At 38.6% G+C, this 21,203-nt stretch overlaps 2 protein-coding genes across 2 annotated transcripts in view; one reads left to right on the forward strand and one right to left on the reverse strand.

The window, feature by feature from the left end:
* The window catches only part of tmtc2b (transmembrane O-mannosyltransferase targeting cadherins 2b), a 184,260-nt gene extending 179,098 nt beyond the window's left edge, over window positions 1–5,162 (reverse strand). The window contains exon 1 of the mRNA XM_022679614.2: window positions 4,697–5,162. Within this exon, the coding sequence (XP_022535335.2) occupies window positions 4,697–4,779 (83 nt within the window). The 5' untranslated portion in view covers window positions 4,780–5,162. The remainder of the gene's footprint in view (window positions 1–4,696) is intronic.
* Window positions 5,163–16,595: 11,433 nt separating this feature from the next.
* LOC125804614 (uncharacterized) lies at window positions 16,596–18,319 on the forward strand. Its single transcript, XM_049483685.1, has 2 exons — window positions 16,596–17,309; window positions 17,505–18,319. Exons 1-2 carry the CDS (start codon window positions 16,596–16,598, stop codon window positions 18,291–18,293), a joined length of 1,503 nt encoding a protein of 500 aa, XP_049339642.1. The 3' UTR covers window positions 18,294–18,319.
* Window positions 18,320–21,203: the final 2,884 nt, after the last annotated feature.

The raw sequence follows: 21,203 nt of genomic DNA on the forward strand, positions 1-21,203 counted from the left end.
CCAGAAATAATAGTGACAAACAATATTACTGTCATTCTATTCTCAAACTATTTTTAGACACTGATATAATAAAAATATAATATTGCGGTTGGTGTGGTGCAGTGGATAACACCACTACCTGCCAGTGAGCTACCATGTTGGAGACTGGGGTTCAATTCCAGGTCTGGGTGACTGGATGCTGCACTACATCAATAAGAGTCCTTGGGCAAGACCCCTAACTCTACATTGGCACAAATCTGTAATAGGAATTACCTTGTAAGTCGCTCTGGATAGGAGCGTCATATAAATGCATTAAATGTAAATAATAGAACATTAATAGAAGCACACAATATTTTTTTTTCAAAGAGCAATGAAATGTAAAGCATCAGTAGTTTTTCTGATTAGGGAAGGGACATTATATTATAATAAATAGCATCAATGTGGGTTCATGACCGCCCTGTAAAGCTAAACTAATCATTAAAAAAAAAAAAAAAACAGAGTGGTGTAGTGGGTTACTGGCTGGCTGAGTTCCTTTAAACATGGAGATAAAACATAGCACAGAAAAGCCTGATATTTTCCCTTTTAAATGAATCATTATTATTTTTTTGTATTTCTTTGTGTAATGCCTCATATACCAATGGAAATTCTGTTAATTTTCCTCTTAAATGGTGCCACAATTGTAAGGAACAAGCATTTGTGGGATGAGCAGCAGAGCTGAATATGTTGGTTGCGCCCATGAAAAATTTGCCAAACAGTTTATTCTGCTGTTGCTACTGACACTTGTTTTAAGCTTCTGGTACCCCCAGGTGCTGCCAATCAGAAGCCTGATTGGAACCTGCTTGGCAGCACCTGTGAGCATGAGCCCTGCCACAGTGGTCAGTAGGTCACTGCTCCAAAAATCATCATGCTACGTTTGACTGATCTGGAGAGAGCTGGTGCGATAGGGCAACTTCAAGCACTCCACAAAACCAAGTAGCTGCATTATTTGGAGTGAGCCCTGGTACCAGCATCTCCAAACTAAAGGCCAAGTTCCATATAACAGGGAATTTTGGCAACCCCTTATACTCACTTCTACTGCTCATCCCACAAATGCACATTCCTTACAAATTTGGCTCCATTTAAAAGAGAAATGTTTTGCCAAGAGGTATTGATCCAACAAAGAAATAATCTACCAAACACAAAAGTCCTTATTTTTTGTGCTGTGGTTATCTAAACCGAAGAAACAGACTTAGAACTGTAGAGAGCTGGCGAGTTAAAAAAAAAAAAGCCTTGCTAAAACAACAAATCTTACTATATATACTATATATATATATATATATATATATATATATATATATATATATATATATATAATAACTAAATAATAATATATATATATATATATATATATAATAACTAAATAATAAATACTGTACATATATTATATAAATAAATAAAGCATAAACATGATACAAAACTTATCTTGTTTTATTTTATTTTATTTTATTTGACATAACATACTTCAAGTTAAGTAAATACAATGGGCAATATTGAGGTCTATAAAAATTATGTTATTTATATATATATATATATATATATATATATATATATATATATATATATATATATATATATATATATACACACACACATATATTGTATAATAAGACAATAACATAATGATCATGTGTACTGGGGAGATCTAAGGGTATGTTTTTCTGGAGTCTTCAACTCATTTAAATGAAAACAGAGTCTATTTCTGTCTGTTTTTTTTTTTTTACACCAGAAACCACAGTCCAGAGAAGATCAGCTTCGGTGCCGCTGAGCTGAAAATCAGATCAGAGCTCATTAACCTACATCCAGCCTATTCAACACACTGGATTGTAAACAAGTGCGGGTGTGGAGACCTTTCGGTCTATTTATTTACCAGTACTATAAATCAGGGGTGACCAGTGTATAGCCTATTTCTATAATCAATTTCTAAATGCGTATTTGGCTTCAGCAATTGAATAATTTGTAATAATTAATAGCAGTGCCACAGGCATGGGTGAAACTTGAAACACTAAAACTGACACTAGACTGAGACAAGCCAACCTCCATTCAACAATCTATTTATTCTTCCATTCATCTTTTTCAAGCTTTGTTTATTCCCCCCCCCCCCCCCCCCCACACACACACACACAAAAATGAATAATATAAACCAGAGGCAACAGTCTCCACAGTCCCTGCAGTTCCAGCTTAAATTAAACTTAAATCAGTAGGCAGTTAAAAGCGAACAATAGGGGGGCTTTTAAGTTGCTGATCCCTATCAACAAACCATCCCAATAAATCACTAACATAAATCAAGCTTCATTTATCCACACATCTATATACGGTACTACTACTACTAGGGTTGACAAGTTACTACTGAAGCCCCCATGTGCTCTGTTTGTGTGTTCAAATGTGTTTACAGATCTTTACACCAAACCACCCCACTAAAATACTAAAAAAGATGTGTTTTAAGTTGCCTCTGTCCATCCATCCACCCACCCACCCTTCTATTAATTTTCCATTCGCAAAAAGGGAGCTATACTACACTAAAACACTGGGAAAAAGTCAAGCTCTGTCCATCTATCTTACTATGCACCATTCCCAATCATTATTTATTCCCTAACATTGGTGCATTTCCAGCTTAAATTTAAGCCAAGTCAGTGGACATTAGGCTGCCCCAAAAAAAGGGTGACTTTTGCTACTAAACCCTACCCATGTGCTGTGTTCGCACGTTACCTATCCACTATCCATTTACCTATCCACTCATCCATCAATCCATTCACAGCAGGAGGTTTATACTACAGAAGCCCTATGTTTGTTTATATACGTCTGCAGCTTCTCACTCTGAACCCCCTCACACTAGCAAACATGCTGAGAAAAGTCAATCTCCATCCATCTATCTATTGATCCATCTATCCATTCATCATTCTAAAGCTGTGTTTATTCCCAATAGGGAAGCTTATACTACATAAAAGCCCCACTGTATGTTCTATGTGTGTGTGTTTACATGTGTCTACATGTGTCTGAACCTATCACACACTAAGAAAAGTCATGTTTTCTTCATCTGTCCATGTATCCTTTTATCCATCTAACCATCCATTCACTATTCTCATACTGTGTATATCCCAAAAAACAGAGACCACAGCTCACAGCTTAATTTCAACCCAAGTCAGTGGGCATAAGGCTGCCCACAATACGGGGTTATACTACTGAAGCTCACTGTATGCTCCATGTGTGTATACATGTGTCTACAGCATCTCACTTTAAACCTATCAACTTTAAACCCTAAAATCACCAGGATCCATCCATTTATCTACCTATTTATCCATCTACAATTTTCAAACTGTTTTAATTCCCACACTAAATAATACAAACAGAGACCACAGCTTCTCAATCAGTGCAGTTTCAGTTTAAACTGAATCCAAAGCAGTGGACATTAGGCTGCCCACAGTAGGGGCAACAGAGGGTCTTATATTACTGAAGCCCATTGTTCGCTCCATGTATGTTTACATGTCTCTACAGCATCTCACTCTGAACCTATCAAACACTGAGAAAAGTCCAAGTATCCATCTATCTATCCATTCTATTCGTCCATCCATTAGTCTCAAACGTTCTCTATTCTCAGAAAAACACATTAATAATAAAAACTGAGAACACACCTCACAGCTTTAACTCGACCAGACTCAGTGGGCAGTAGGCTGCCCACAATAGAGGGTATTATAGCACTCAAGCCCCCTGTATGATCCATGTGTGTTTACATGTGTCTACAGCATCTAACTCTGAAGCAATAATACATTGAGAAAAAAGTCAAGTTTCCTCCATTCTTCTCAAACTCTATCTATTCTCATTAAAAACTATAATAAAAGTGGGCAAAGTCAGTGAAGAGAAGTCAAGTTTCCCTCCATCTATCTATCATTCATCCATCCATCCATTCATTCATTATTCTCATGCTGTGTCTATTCTCACAATAACACATTAATAATAAAAGCCAGAGAACACAGCTCACAGCTTAAATTCAACCAGAGTCAGTGGGCATAAGACTGCCCACAATAGGGGGTCTTATACTACTGAAGCCCCCTCTATGATTCACGGGTGTTTGTGTGTATCTACATCATTTCCCTCTAAAACCATCACACTAAAACCCTGAACACCATCCATCCATCCATCTATCCATCCACTGTTCTCAAACTATGCTTAATTCCTACACTAAATATATTTTAAGCAGTTTCAGCTTAAACTGCATCAGAGTCAGTGTGAATTAGTGTGCCCTCAAAAAAGGGTCTTATATTACTAAAGCCTCTTGTTTGCTCTGTGTTTATGTGTCTACAGCATCTAACTCTGGACCCATCATACACTGAGAAAAGTCAAGTTTCCTCCATCTATTCATTCATACACAAACATTATTCTCAAACTGTTTCTTTTCTCACAAAACACATAATAAATGCAGCCCAAGTCAGTGGGCATCAGGCTGACCACAATAAATGATAATAAATGCTTTACCATTTATTATTCTGAAAATGTGTTTTATTCCCACACTAAATAATACAAACAGAGGACACAGTTTCTGCAGTCGGGGCAGTTCCAGCTTAAACTGAACCAGAGTCCGCGGGCATAAGGCTGCCCACAATAGGGGGTCTTATACTACTGAAGCCCCCTGTGAGCAGGGGAATATGTGTGTGTGTGTGTGTGTGTGTGTGTGTGTGTGTACCTGTCATCGTAGCAGAAATCAGCGCCCAGCGTGTTCACATAGAGAACCAGAGCCACGGCGCTGCACACCAGATCTGCAATCATCTCTCAAAAAGAGACGGAGAGCAAAGGGAGGAAAGGAAAAGGAAGGAAAGGCTGCGGTTTCAGCGCCTCTCTCTCTCTGTCTCTCTCAGTCTCTACGCGCTCTCTCCGTCCGGACGCGTCTGTCTCTCTGTGTCCAAAATCAGAAAAAAAAAACAATCCGAGCGAGTCTCCATCCTCCGGAGCGCGCAGTCCGTCCGCCCGCCAGCGCTTAACCCATACTGAGCGCGGGGACAGCGGCCTTGATCCACAGCGAGAGCCGGTGATAGGGGCAGGAGGTGCGGTGGGAGAGCCTGCCTCTGCTCGGCCTTCCACCGGGACCGTTTGGCTGCTGCATGGTGGAGGACGCGGAATAAACGGCGAGACGGAGCCGCGTGTGGTCGCCGCGCGCACTGCGCACGCGCACAGCCCCTCCTCCCTCTCCTCCGCCTCAGCGCCCAGGCCGAGCTGAGGATGAGGGCGGTCACGTGACTTGTTGTGGCTGCGAGGATGCCGACCAATCAGCAACGCGGGCTGCCTCATTTCCATACAGAGTCAATTCTGTTTTTCACTACTAAATAACAACAGCACACAGCCAAACACACCGGTGATATTTATCAATGCTGGGTTCTGCTGTTATAAATAGTGTTAGTGTTTATAATATTATTGTTTATCTGAAAACAACCATAATCAGTGCTCTAAACAATGGAGTAAACATCCTATATCACAGTAAATATTTAAATTAAATTAGGTAATTATCCTTCTGTGTTTTTATTGACATCCTTTAATGCACCAACATGTGTTCTATTTCTGCTAAGTTAAGTAAAATCAAATAGTTTTATTGTCAGTAATGCATATGTAGAAGACATACAGAGGAATTAAATTATGTTACAAAAAGTAAAGCAAAATAAAAATATACATATAAAAGAATGACACACTAAATGTACAGTAAACTGGGTCTGGTTTTTTTTTCTAAACCCTTAAGAGCCCAGGCTCATTTCTAAAAAAAATTATACCAAATTAAATTATTTTATTTATTAATTTTTTTATAGCAGGCACATATTTGTAAATATTTTAAGGTTCAGATCCTGATACAACACAAATAACACAACACCAATTTATAACATGTATTTTAACATTTTTCTTCTAGAAATTAGGTCAAAACTAGTTATACATAACATAAAACATTTAATTAAGGCCTTTAAATAGTTAATATGGTTGTTTAAATGTCTGGTATTCTCGCTCAGCTTGTCTATTTCTGATATTTTCTTAGTGTGTGTCTGTTCCTCTAGATGTGTTGCTTTAAACGATCTAGACTTTAAAAGCAAGTTTGTTTCTAGCACTTCTACTGCACTAAACTTTAAACATGGCACATTGGTGACATAATACATAGTAAACATGTGACTGTAAAAAGACTGACTGTTTGTTACATAGTGGAAATCTGTTTCTGTTTTCCCACCCACTGTACATCCCCAGTCCTATTTGCACAAACTGCCAGGTATGGAACAGCCTCGGTATGTGTCCAAACAGCTCCATGACCAGAGACGGAGTGAAATTGGGGAGTAAATATTGGCAATGTGTTTGAGAGATGGAGACAGCTTAGAACCCAGAAGAACTACAAGACATATGCCAAGCTGGTTAATTCTCTCCTGAACAGTTCAGCACTAAGCTTCAGCTAAGATTCCCTAACCTTAACTAGGTAATTTATCAAGTAAGTTATTATCAAATAAAATAAAATCAAATTGATCTGTATAGCGCTTTTTACAACTTGTGTTGTCACAAAGCAGCTTTACAGAAACATGATCACAGGACAAAGATTATACATAGAAACATTAAACATTAAACATAGAAAATACAGAAATTAGTAGGGATTTGCCTTTTTTATGTAATTTCAACTATTAAATGCTCAAAATCATCATATGCTTTATTTCTCTTTTTTAGAGTATATGTATCCCCAGGGGTATTGAGCATACACTGTGCACTATGTGAACCTGATATCTATGAATACAACAGGCAGCATGGGTCAGACCCGAGACCTTTAGCATTTTACCTCATTAAACCCACTTGATTCAACTTATCAGCTAATTAGCAAGACCTTCGAGAGGTAAACTAGAAGTGTAAGAAGAGAGGAAACACTAAGGTTCACAGAACTGTGTTTCTGAAGGAACCTGGTTAGAAATGCATGCAGTAGACTATAACACATTTTTGTGTTGTGTAATATCACCTTTTAGGTCAATTTAGGTGGATTTGCTTTAGTTTTGGGGGCTCCAAAGATGCAGGACTTCAGAAGACTTTGATTGTGCTTAGGGGTATAAAATACAGCTCTGGAAATAAATAAGAGATCACATTAAAATCATGAGTTTCTTTGATTTTGAAATATAGTCAAGAGGAAGATGGATGATCACAAGCCATCAAAGCAAGCTGAACTGCTTGAATTTATGCACCAGGAGTGGCATAATGTTATCCAAAAGCAGTGTGTAAGACTGGTGGAGGAGAACATGCCAAGATGCATGAAAATTAAAATTATTCCACAAAATAGTGATTTCTAAACTAATCGTTTTTGTTATTTCAGACATTTCTCATTTTTCTGCAAATAAATGCTCTAAATGACAATATTTTTCTTTGTAATTTGGAAGAAATGTTGTCCTTCATTTATAGAATAAAACAACAATGTTCATTTTACTCAAACATATACCTAAATATACCAAAAACAGTGGCTCTTATTTTTTTCCAGAGATGTAATGTTGTGCATAGACACTCATAAAATTATGTTTTAGATTTTTTTTATGCAATGCTTTACATTCCAAACAGTATGTGAATACTTTTATTTACTCATTTATTCACTTGAAGCAGGCAAAGCTTTTGTCTCAGATAAGCTTATCATCATTTTAAATGAATAATGCATGTTTGTTAATCACACTATTTATAAGCATAACAATTGTGTTAGACAGTTTCTATGTGGTCATTGTTAGTGCAGAGCTGGATTTTAGGACTTCCAGTAGAGGGCCCTCAAAAAAGATCATGGTCTTGCCAGATTGCAGTTCTCTGCAGGGAAAGTACATTTGCTGGTCCATCTGCGTAGAATTTAGACCTACCTTTACCACAGATATAAAAGTTGGCAAAAATGGTTGAAGCTTACTTTTATGAAAGAAGACAAATTAAGCAAGTGTTAAGCAAAAAAGACAGGGAGAAAAAAAAAGTTGGGAGGAGAAAAAAATAAAAAAAGAGAGAGAATCAATCTTGGAGTTGCTACAGAGACAAAGAATGCAGTATGGTCCAGTGAATATTAATGCAATTCTATTTCAATAGCAGGGCCCAGTGCACTGAAGCAGGCCTCAATGTAGCCATTCACAGGGCAGCGGGACGCTATGATGTAATCCATTAGAGGAATTAATTAAAGTGATCACAGTAACAGAGCTGTAGTCCCGGCTTCACTGTAAGCCACCCATTCGCGGATTCCTCAGACAGGGAAACGCACTTAAACGGTGTCCTCAAGGCACGAGTGTGCTGGAAGAAAAGTGCTTGTTTATTTTGAGTTGCTAAGTACCATGTGTGGTTTACTCCGTTTTGAACTGCATGCCTTAATCTAAGATGCTTCCATGTACATAGCCCTGAGGACAACCTCAAATTCAGATTTATTACATAGTCTACAGCGTTTTTTTTGTTAACTGTTCCTGCAAAAAATGTTCCACTGGCGTGTTTATTTTTTATAACAGTATTTTTGTAAAATGTGCATCTGGATTATTTTAAAAACCATTACTCTTAAATAAAACTTCGGGACACTTCTGCTTACGCTGTGCTGTGTAAAATGGAAAAATGTATTTTTCCTTGCATTAGTTGCTTTAGTAATGTTGAGGGTTTTGTATGTATATGGAAGTAACATAGAAACATGATGTGAAGTCCAACACTGTTGCTCCTCTGTCAAAAGAAAATTCATTAGAACCAAAACAAAACTAGAAGTCTGGCCCATTTTAAAATACCAAAACTGTTACATAGCAGTCTTGTTAAATTTAACACACAGGTCAGTACATACAAGGATTTTACAATGGTTTAAATAAGAACATGTTTGCAACTGTTTAACGTTGTGTGCACATGCTTTCATATTTAAATTTTTAATTAACTGATCATATATACCAAATGTGGTGCGATATGTGGTGTGACCGTGATATAGCTCAAAAGTAATTACATTCTCGGTAGTCTAATGTATTTAGAAATATGTGTGCTCACATTGTGTTGAATTTTTGTAAATAATGATCACACATGTTTCTTCTATAATATCACAGTAGCCTTCTTAATTGTACATTTTAAAACGTGTTGTATCAGCAGATTGTTTCATTCACTTTTTTGCTATTATGGTTCACATATTGTGATATTTTGACACTTTAAATAACTTAAAATAGGAAAAAATTAATGTTTTGTAAAAAATTTGTAATTTAAAAAAATTATTCATTTTTAACTGAAAATAATGCAAGGCAGGCATTCAATTCAATTCAATTCCATTTCAATTGTATTTCTATAGTGCTTTTTTTACAACAGAATTTGTCACAAAGCAGCTTTACAGAGAAAAACAGGTCCACGCCTCTTATTAGCAGCGCCACATAGATGCCAATTATTGTGGGACACAGTGGCAAAGACTGTGAAAAAACTCCCTTTAAGAGGAAGAAACCTTAGGAGGAACCAAGACTCAGTCAGAGGAACCCATCCCCCTTGGGTCGACCCGCTCAGTACAAACAAATAACATAACAAAACAGCAGTAAAGAGAGATAATGTGGAGCTATAGCTAATATAACAGGTACTCATTTATGAATATAAAAATGTGATGGGCACATAGTTGATAATGAAGGGCTATGGCTGATATAGAAACAGATTCTGAGTGTGTAAATGTTGATCAGTGCATTACATCATTGTTTCCCCACACTGACACACATGCATCCCTCTAGAGACAGTTGTAGTCAGAGCTGGAGAAACAGAACACCATGACAGCTTCCTGGAGGAGCTGGACTATCTGTAATGCCTCATTCTACCAGTAGTGACAAGGACACTAGCTAAATGCAAGACAAATAGAGAATCAGTCAGTAAGGATAATGAGAGAGTATGTATCTGTGGCCACCACCTGCAAAAAAAAACATTCTTTTTTTGGGAAATGTCTTGTGGGTACAGTTAATATCAGAGACTGTAAAAAAAAGATGGACGTCGTGTCGCCGTTCCCATTCATTCAATGAAAATGAAGTCAAAATCTTCCGCCATGTTGGTGATCCTGATACCCGAGTCTGCGCAGTAGAGACCAGAGGAGGGAGAAAGACTGTGGAGAGACCGCCTACTCATTTAAATAACCCCGCCCCTGAGGGCTGCCTCGCGGTCACAGGCTGCAGAGCCGAGCCGAGCCGAGCAGAGCTGACGGTCTGTTATTGGTCCCGCCCATAACCAGCCGTTTTTCAATAACCACACCTTTTTTAATAGAGCTGAATAACGTTTTAAAAAATGAATTCTCTGTGGATATAAAAATTTGACAATATAATCAGAGGTTACACTAGCTGTTGCATTTAAATAAAGGAGGTAGAATTACAGTTACAGTCATTGAAACCTAAGGGGATGGGTGGGGTTACACAGCTTTCTGAAACCGAACAGCAGGGGGCGCCCGACCTGTGGTGGCTTCACTTTTGAGAGACGATGCTCTGTCCAGCTATACACAGTCAATGGTTTATACAATAGGTTTGCATGTCTGATGCAGGACATGGTCATTAACAAGACTATATTACTGCATTTATAGTCGTGAAGCACATACCATGTGTTTTATACCATTTGCAACTGTTTCCATGGGGATGACCTACGAACAAATAATCGTGTAAAGCTAATCAAGGTGTTAAATACTTTTGAAATATGTTAGACAGGCAAGATAAACAGTAGAATGAGCTCTGTGACTAAAAATGTAAATGCAGCATATGGTGCTCCGCTTCAACGTATCACTGTATTTATAGTTCTTTTCAAACAGTTTCCATAGGAATAACCTTTGAGAATGCTTATGCAGGGTTTATCAAGGTGTTAAATACCTCTGGAATATGTTGTACAGACATAAGGCAAACAGTAGAACCCTTCAGACGAGGTGTTACTGTACCCTCGTCTGTCAGGTTCTGCTTTAGCTCCACTCCACTTACAGTTTGTGAGTTATGACATTGTTTCCTGCCCCGCATTTCCCTGGGTGCTGTGGCCTGCGCTCTCCCGGCTTCACACCCATGCGGTTCCAGTGCTGAGTGAAAGCATGTGTGCAGTCGCAGAGATCCAGTATGACATCTACTGTTTCAGATCAGGGCTCTCATCTCCTCCGTGGTGGAGGCCGGGGTGTGGGTGTGCTGCAGTTTGGTAATTACAGATTCAGGTCCACGGCTCGGGGCTTGACTGACTGCTGTCTGCAAGTGAAGCTGGAGAACCACAAACATGACAGAAATGAACTAGCGCCGAAGTTGCATTTTTGCGGCCATTCGAGTCTGTGATAGATTTAACATCAACGGAACACCAAGCAGGACTCAGACTTGTCAAAACTAGGGTGCAATTATAGAGTGGAGGGGGTCTTACTTTCGTAATTAAACCCACTCAACAGAAGTCCAGACAAAAGCCTGGGGTGGTAGAAGTAGTACACTGTAAGCTCGGATAAGTTAATTTACTTAAAATTTTTGATGAAACCGGTTGCCTTAAAAACATAATGATAAAGTAATGGGTAAAGAAAACCTAAGTTAGCATAACTTAGAACATCAGGTTATTACAACTACAGGGGAAGTTTATTTTACTTTTTTATTTTTGTTATACTGTAAGACCGGATAAGTTGAGTTTACTTAACTTTTTTAAGGCAGACAGTTTGCTCAAATTGTTTAAGTAATGCGGAATGAATATAGTTAAGTTAATATAAATTACAACATCAAGTTATTCCAACTAAAGGGGAACTTGATTTACTTCTATGGTAGCCCAAGGGGAATCACTACACACAGATGGCGAGTGTCTGTCAGAAACTGTTGGACACACCCAGAATGCAAATAGATTGTGACAGAAGCCAATGGAAAAGAAGCTGCCAATGACAAAAGACTAAACTCAATTATTATAAGTTGGTTCAACTCAAAGATCTCTGTTTAAATGTTCAACTAACTCAAAATAATTGAGTATTGTTTAGAAATATCCAATTTTATGTAAAACAGACTTAAATCATTTGAGTTTAAACAACTTATGTGTTTACAGTGTACAACACCAAACCAGAAAAGGTTGGGACAGCACTGAAAGCTCAAATAAGCAAATAAATAAATAAATAAATAAGTATTTTTTGCACTTACTTTTACTATTAATTACATTGAAGACGGTATAAACCAAAGATTTTATGTTTTGTCAAATCGACTTAATTTAATTTATTAATGAAGAGATGAGACAAAAGGGAAAGGCAAAATTGTTGTAGAAAATTCAAAAATGGTTCAAACACAGAATAAACAATACACCAGAAAGATAAATGCGTTGTAAACACAGACAGAGCCAAATCTAATATGACTGTGACTGTGATTTGGTACAAAGGTTTCTTCATAATTGCACCATAAAACAGTACTGTGCAATTCAGTAAACAGCCTTTATGTTAATTATGTCTAGTGGTGTTGACTTCTCTGGGCTCACAGGCATCTGGGATGGATCATCACACAGAAAAAAAACAAATAGGTATTCCAGATCTTTTTAATGGAAGAAACAGATGCCATGTGCTTCAAAACAAAGATGAAAAGGACCATCCTGACTGTTATCAGCAACAAGTTTGAAAGGTTTTTTATACTGTTTATACTGTAACTGTATAACATTACATACACAGATCTGCAAATTTACACACATACACAGTTTGTATAGCCCCCATAGAAGCGAAGTATTGCCAATAGAATAGGAAGGCCTCTCAGGAGCTGATAAACATTTACCTGTTGGCGCCATGGTGCTTAACAATGGCGGATTCATCCTGGACTAAGATTAACATTAATTTACTAGGCTAAACATTACCATTAGGCTCATCTTTACATTTTAAAACAAAATAAAAAAAAACACTTTGGACACTACACTAGTAGAGGTGGCATACAAAAGCCACTTAAGTACAGCACTTTTTTCAATTAAAAGGACAGAAGGACACATATGGATGGACATTCATTAAAAAACACTCTCAAATTTCTTTGATCCAGAGGGCACATAATCCTAAATGATTGCAAAAATAGGCACCCTAGTGAGTACTTTATCACTTTTTCCTGCAAGAAGAGTGCTCAGACATGTAGCCACCACTAACTGGCATTTGTAAAGTATCTCAGATCTCAGTGGCTGCATATTATTATTGTTCTGTATGGGAAAAGAATTACTTCAGACAAAAGAAGAACTTTGAATCTGTCAAAACAATTAAGTTTGTCCCATAATACATTATTGCTCAGCATGAGATTATAAATTAAACTAAATGGTGCCAATAATGTTTCATTTTATTTTTTCAAGCTCTGCATGCACCAAAACACATGTTTGTCTCATATCTTTCCCAGCGGTGCTGTTGTTGGCTATATCTCATCCTCGCTTCTGTTAGTGATTGTTATTTCTAATGGAGAACAGCCACAAGGGAGGCCATTAGCTCATTTGTCTTATGCATGCAGTTGAAAACAGCCTGGTCAGCAGGGCTGCAGCAGGTGAAGGTTATTAAATCATGTTCTCACTTTAGGCTCCAAGTAGTAATGGAGAAGGATTGGTCACTGATAGATAGATGGAGTGTATAGTCAACCCAGTGTATCCATCATCAGGGGAATGGAAGTGGCGACGCAGTCATTAATAACATTCCCTCACTCTCAGTTTGTGTCAAGTGTGGTCGGTTCTGCTGAAGCTGAGCTGCTAAAGAGGTAAGAATGGAGGGTGCAGTGTGAAAAATGTCTTTTAAAATGTTTTTAGCCAATACTTAAATATACATTACATTATTTTGTTAAAATAAAAATGAAAAAAATCTATTAGGGTCAATAATAATTTAACAACCCTTTAATATACATGAGAGCTGTGTAAGAATACATTACTCGATATTTACTCCAAAGTGAAACTTTAAAGTATTTTTATTACAGTTTTATTTGATGTTGGTGGGGTTTTACCTAGTTAAATACATTTTAAAAGCATTTGAATTTGTTTGCAGTTATTTCCTTTTAAAACATATGATTCTATTTATACGTGTCCTTGTTCACCCTCTATATGTTGGGATAGACAAATACTCAAGTCCTCCAAAGGTTCAGAGTGTTTGCAACTCTAGGACAACCATGCATTCATCAAATGCAAGTTTTAAAACATGTTCACCCCCTCACTGACATGCAGCTTTCAGTGAAAGTAAAAAAGTGATGAAAAATATGATTCCTTTATTTTTCTGTATTAGTCTAAAGTCTTATAAATATGATGACAAAAGGTGTTCTGATAATGACCCAATTACATGATTTTGATCCAGATTATTAGTTAATAAGTTACAATTATTTAAACATACATTTTGCATTTTTTTTTTTGTTGTTTGTTTGCCTAATACTTCATTTTAGAGCGTGGGTGGGAGGCTGGGTGTTTCAGTCCAGTAACAGTAAGTCAGCTAAAATCGCTTCTGTTTTGCATTGCAGCACTGTTTTTTTTTATATGCTGATAAGCAATAAACACTTAGGAACCTCAGCAGTTCACCCTAAAGAACTGGTCTGGAGGAATATTGGGGAGGGTGACGTATAGAAACCCTGTTTTTGGATAAATGCCAGCATTAACTGCATGTCTGGCCACCTGCAGCAGGGCTCTGAGCGGTTCATAGACTTCCAGAGTTAAAGTGAAAGCAGTGAAATTGTCTGGCAGTAAAAAATGAGGTGACCTTTGAAGAGAAGACTTTTCAAAGTGTGATGTACAATCCAGTAGAGAGGAAATTAAAGATGCACTTTTACAGACACAAGCATTTAGGGAGCAGGAAGCTTTCTATTTAATTAAAAAACACCATTAAAACATGGCATTTATGTGAGTATGGTAATGCAGTGGAAGGAGAATGTTCGGATAGCGGGAGGCCTGCTTTTATTTCCCTGAGGAAATGTACTGTCCTTCACACCTTGAAGTACTTACTGCGTCAGAAAGAAACCCGAGCTCATCTCTGAATCTCACTTTCACCCTGTCCTCCTTTAAAACTTGTCCAAGCGCTTCAAACGGAGCTCACGATATATAACACTATCCCTCCACAAGGCATACACAGCCCTCGGCTCATCGCACCCTACAGGAAAAAAGCTCAGTTCTGCTGAAAAGCAAGCTGGAAATCTTCTGGAGAACTGGCAGTTGTGTAATATATTCTCAAATCAAACCCAAAATGGAATTTGACAAATCTGGATTGGATGAGTCACGGATAAATAACTTTCACATTTCCAGCCATGCGTCCATGTCCACGTTTTTTGGCCTCCGTAACCTTATTCACTGAGGACCAGAAGGTTCATAAGCCCCTGTCGAGCTCCTTTGGTTTTTCAGCCATCTGGGTCTGTAAAGCGGACACAGGGCTAGTTCCCCGTTTGGGCAATCTCCACTCGAGTCATTCTCCATTATATGAGCCGAGCCAATGTGTTTCATGCCCATAAAGCTCAAAGAATCGGTATTTTCCGCTTCGGTACCTGCACCTGCACGCATTTGCCATGCATCAGCAGAGGTCAAGGTTGTTTCCAGAAAAGGTGGAGGACCCTGGAAGGCCTGATTATCCACACAGGAGAGGTGATGAAAAAAAGTAGCACATGGAGGAAAGAAGGAAGCAACAAAACAACAGATTTGAAATCAATTTTTTCCTACACTTTGCATCAGAATAACAAAAATAAAATATAGCATTTCTTTTCCTCTATAAATGTGAACTACTGCAGAATGCATGAACCTCAGTGCGGTAAAATGTGAGATGAGAGACGTGCTCCGAAAATGTGGTTTAAACCCTATTAAATGATAAGCCGTTCTTGATACTAAAAAAAAAATACAAAAAAAAAAAAAAATCTGTTATAAAGTATACGTTTCTCATTGTGGGAATCAGAAGCACACCTAAAAAAAAAGGAAAGTTAAAGCACTCTGCACTCTCTCTAGGGGTTCACACTCAACATTCACACACGGAAAACGCTTTTGCATCTTGAAAGATTCCTCAGATATCTTCACAGTCAGAAGAATCATGCAAACACAGCAACGATAACAAGACGCCTGGAACTGGCTGTATTAGCTTTGGCTGCGGAAAATGGGCTCCATTATTATCCATGCAGCCCATAATATCCCTGCGCTTCCACTCTGTGCTGCATGAATAAAGTGTGGCAGTAAATTCTAATGAAAATTCAAACTTTCTGCTGTGGATTTGCCACAGCTTTCATAGAGAAAAGTCAGTGAAAGACTTTCTGCCATGCAAGAAGAAGCTTTTACTAAGCCCTGCGTTGAACTTTAAATGTTATAACTATTAAATGTGATGTTCAGTTATTGTTTTTTGGCTATATTATATAATTGCATATGAAATCATGTCTAATTACATATGCACACAAATGAATTTAAACATTGATTGTGAAGAATCATCGTTTTTTTTTTTGTTTTTTTGTTTTTACAGATTTTTACATTTATTCCACTTTAATAAAATGAGTTAAATATCATGTATCAAATGTCATTAAATTAAATTATCTGTTCATTTTAGATGCTGAAGGCCTTCAACCAAGATGAATACCTTAAAGGAAGGCTTGGGAATGCCTACTTCTGTATACGTTGTGAGGTGTTATCTTGTGAATGAGGCTAAAAACTGACCAGCGAGCTCTGGGCAAGACGTTATAAATGATCGAGATCCAGGTAAATTCGATAAGTAGGGAATGAGGTGGGGTGGTGATGATTTTGATGATTTTGTCAACTCCTTTGAGGAGAAAGTAGCAAATATCCGCCAATCCTTTCCCCCTGCCTCTACCCTTCCCACCAAGCTCTATCTTCCACATTCTACCTCTCTGTCTCAATTCTCTCTGCTTTCCACAGATGAAATCCTTCATCTTCTACATTCTAACAATCCAACCACTTGCCCACTTGACCCTTTACCATCTTCCCTCTTTCAGACAATTGCTCCTGACCTCCTTCCGTTCATCACTCACATCATTAACACCTCTCTATCATCTGGTCATGTTCCATCAACTTTTAAGACTGCCAGAGTGGTTCCTATCTTGAAGAAACCAACTCTAGACAGCTTGGACGTTGGCAACTACAGGCCAGTTTCTCTCCTCTCTTTCCTTTCCAAAGTCCTTGAGCGTGCTGTCTACAACCAACTTTCTCTCTTTCTCACTCAGAACAATCTTCAGGATCCAAACCAGTCTGGCTTCAAACCTGCACATTCTACTGAAACTGCCCTCATTGCAGTTACAGAGAAGCTTCATGCAGCAAAAGCTACTAACCTGTCATCTGTTCTGATTCTGCTTGATCTCTCTGCTGCTTTCGACACGGTCAACCACAGCATTCTCCTTTCCATCCTCACCAGCCTTGGAATCACTGGCTCTGCATGGCAGTGGTTTGCATCGTACCTGGAGGACCGTTCCTACCAGGTAACTTGGCAAGGGGCAACATCTGCTCCATGCAGACTCTCCACTGGGGTTCCACAAGGCTCGGTGCTTGGTCCTCTTCTTTTCTCACTCTATACTCGCTCTCTGGGTGAAATAATATCTTCTCATGGATTCTCATACCACTGCTATGCTGATGACACCCAACTAATCCTTTCATTTCCTCCTTCCGACACTCAGGTTTCATCCCGCATCTCAGCATGTCTCAATGATGTCTCGATGTGGATGAGTTCTCATCACCTAAAACTCAACCCCAGCAAGACTGACCTTCTGTTCATCCCAGGAACTACAAGCCCTCACAACAATCTCTCCATCTCTTTCGAGAACTCACTGGTCACTCCATCGGCAGAAGCAAGAAGCCTCGGTGTAGTAATGGATGACCAGTTATCGTTCTCGAGCCATATTGCAAATCTGACTCGGTCATGCAGATTTCTCCTGTACAACATCCGAAGAATTCGACCGTTTCTGTCTCAGGATGCCACTCAGGTGCTTGTGCAGTCTCTTGTCATCTCAAGACTTGACTACTGCAACTCTCTACTGGCTGGTCTTCCACTGCGAGCCACCAAACCACTACAGTTAATTCAGAACGCGGCAGCACGACTCGTCTTCAATCTTCCGAAGTTCAGTCATGTGACTCCTTTGCTGCGTTCCCTCCACTGGCTTCCTGTTGCCGCCCGCATCAGATTCAAAACCCTGACGCTGGCCTACAAGGCAAAAAACGGACCAGCACCTTCATACCTGATGGCGATGGTCAAAGCCAGATCTGCACCAAGAGCTCTTAGAGCTTCCAGTACGGCTCGGCTCGAACCTCCATCACTCAAAACACACAGAAAACAGACATCCAGACTCTTCTCTGTGCTGGCACCAAGGTGGTGGAATGAACTTCCACTGGATGTCAGAACAGCAGAGTCACTCACGGTCTTCAAACGTCGACTGAAGACACATCTTTTCAAAGAGTTCCTAAACTAATAATAAAAAAAAAAAAAAAAAAAAAAAGGTTCCTAGGGTTCTTAACATGATTAAGTTCTATGTATCTCTTGATCCTAGTCTACAAACTAGCTTGGATATCTTAAGTAACTTTGAAGCACTGTTGTAAGTCGCTCTGGATAAGGGCGTCTGCTAAATACCATAAATGTAAATGTAAATGATCCTCAGTGATCTTGACCTCATTAAATAACTAATATATTAAGGTCTTGTAACTGAATGCAATCAGATCCTCACAGCTTTCCTGGAAACGCAGAACACACTCTTTATTTTTTTTTTTTTAGATTTTGGAAGAAATAATGAATATCCCAGTACTTTTCATATATGTAGTGTGTATGTGTGTATTTTTATAAATGTATATTTTTTTCTCTCCATATTTTTTATTATATGCTCTTTAATGTCAAATATTTGATATTTTTCAATATATTTGACCAGACAGTCATTAATGCATTTGTAGCACATACAGTATGACATGTGACAACAAAACATTGATTTAATTTAATATTATGGGGTAATATAATTTGAACTAGTTTCTTTATTTAGTTCCTTCCATTTCTTTCTGTTCAATGATTCTTTTATCCAATTGCTCATTAATCTATTAATTCCTGAGAGTATCATGGAAAGAGCTGATCGTTCACTCGTTCTCCTGAATATCTTAATCCTCCCATCTGTTTATGTTATTCCAAGGCAGGAATTTAGGGATTTTTGTGGCTTTCCTAGACAGGAGGGGGTCGATGACTGTCATTAAGAGGTTTGGATAGAACCCTGCTCCTCACATCCGGCCTGAGGGTCCTGAATTAAGTCCTTTCTTTCTTTCTTTCTTACTTCAACCACACTCTCCATCTCTTACCTGATTTACATAATAAAATCACCCTGCTCCGCTAGTTTTCCATACTCAGGGCATCCTTGCTGTATCGCATGCTTCAACGGAACTCTGCTGATGTCAGTGTTCCTGCCTCATACTTGTAAATGACAACATTGATCACTCTACGAGCGTCTCCTATCCATCTTCCTTTCAGTTGTTCCAGCAGTCGCCGAAATGCAATTCGCCCTGCGGTAAATTTGATTCCTTTTATTCGTTTATCACAGAGTTCCCTCTCCTTCACAAGAAGGCAGAACACTGATGCTTATCCATCTGCCTGGCATTTCTGTCTGCTGGGGAATGCCTCAGGCCAAGCCTCGACCTGGCGCATTGTATAAAGTGGGTCAACAGACTGTCTCACGATGACCTTTACTTTCACTCTGAGACGGACAGACCCGATAGAAGGGGCACTCCATTAAAGCGAAACATCCCGCAGTAGAAGGATGGGGAAATGGCAGAAGGACCATTTGCTAGAGGAAGGCTGATAGCAATCAAGTGTTTACAAAAAACAAGCCAATACACATCCCCTGAGATCGCCAAACACTCTCTCTGAGTTTGGCCCTTAGATTTAGCCTCAGTTTGATGAATCTATTGGCACCATGATGCCTAATGTTGGGTTGGGCAAGAGGGGTATCTGTTATCTGGAATGATGGTGCTCCGTCCAAGACATTTGGAATGATTTAGGAGTTGGGGATGAGGTGAAGTGATGATCATCAAACCTCCTGATGGTAAGAACATACAGCAATACTCTAGCAAAAATCTTGTAGAAAGCATTTCCTGGCGTCTTCAGACTGGAGGTATTTTGACAGTAGAGACATGTCATACTGAGGTCTTGTCAAATTGAATATACCAAAGGCATGGCTGGCAAGGTAGAGCATTTTTGTGATTGTTTTTGTAGGTAGATAATGAACATTTAACTTTAAAACAACAGATTCAAAATCACATTGATGCTCTACCTTCATGTAACAGAGAGAAAAGCATCTGTATTATTCCTACTACAGGCTTGACATGATTGACAATGTACTATTTAACTGTGGTGAAGCAATCAGGACAAGTTCAACATAACTGTGTAATGTTGCTTAAACAGAGTTATTTGTGTGAAATTTGTGTTCTATTAAATCCTATTTAAATAATAATACCAATAATGTATAATGCCAACTGTATATCTCTCAGCTTGTCCAGAAATGCATGTGTTCTATACAGCTGTCCTATAGTGTCTCAAAAAGCATAAATTTCTTGCTAACTGCACAAGGAGTTGAAGAGCAAGAAATACCTATACTACCAGAATACTCTGTAGGCAAACATACAAAATACACAGATTCTTCTGTACATAGAAGGCAGGTGCAGAGTCAAACCTCTGTGCAACTGGATAGAACCAACATGGTGATGGTGGTGGTGGGAAAGACAGAGAAAAAGGTGAAATGTACACATCCAAAAAGCACGCCGAGGGTAGTGGTGTTCTGATTCTTGTTAGGCTGAAAGGGTAGCTTAGGGAAGGAGATAGGGCTTGCTAGCCCTTCAAATGGAGATTTTTCAGATGCACACTTTAAAGAATGGGTATGAGAATCATTGGTAAGCAACCAACAAATGTAAATATTTTCCTTATTAAAAGTGACAATTAGCACTATATTATCATAGCTAGTAGGATGTCTCAGTAGCTAGCTAGATAACTTTCCCGTTCCACCCTAAATGGTGGAACAGATGGCAGGGGCTGCAGCATTTAAGGTGGACAGAAAATAAAATAAAACAAAATAAAAGCTAATCAAAGCTAATTTCAGCTCCCCATCTCAGAGGAATTAAGAAATGGACAATAATAATACATTTTTGCACCATCTCCCCTCTTTTTAAAGATATATCAGGCCCTAAAGTTAACTAGTTAACCAGCACCTAGCTAGGTTACTGAACATTAGTGCTCCTGATAATGTAGCCAGGGCTTGAAGGGTTATCACAATTTTGAGTGTGGAGGATTTTACCGCTTTCCCTTGTAACTCAGTTCCTAGGGGAAGGGTTACATTCGAAAACAAGCGGTAGGT

This window comes from Astyanax mexicanus, chromosome 9 (assembly GCF_023375975.1).
Source record: "Astyanax mexicanus isolate ESR-SI-001 chromosome 9, AstMex3_surface, whole genome shotgun sequence".
NCBI lineage: Eukaryota > Metazoa > Chordata > Actinopteri > Characiformes > Acestrorhamphidae > Astyanax > Astyanax mexicanus.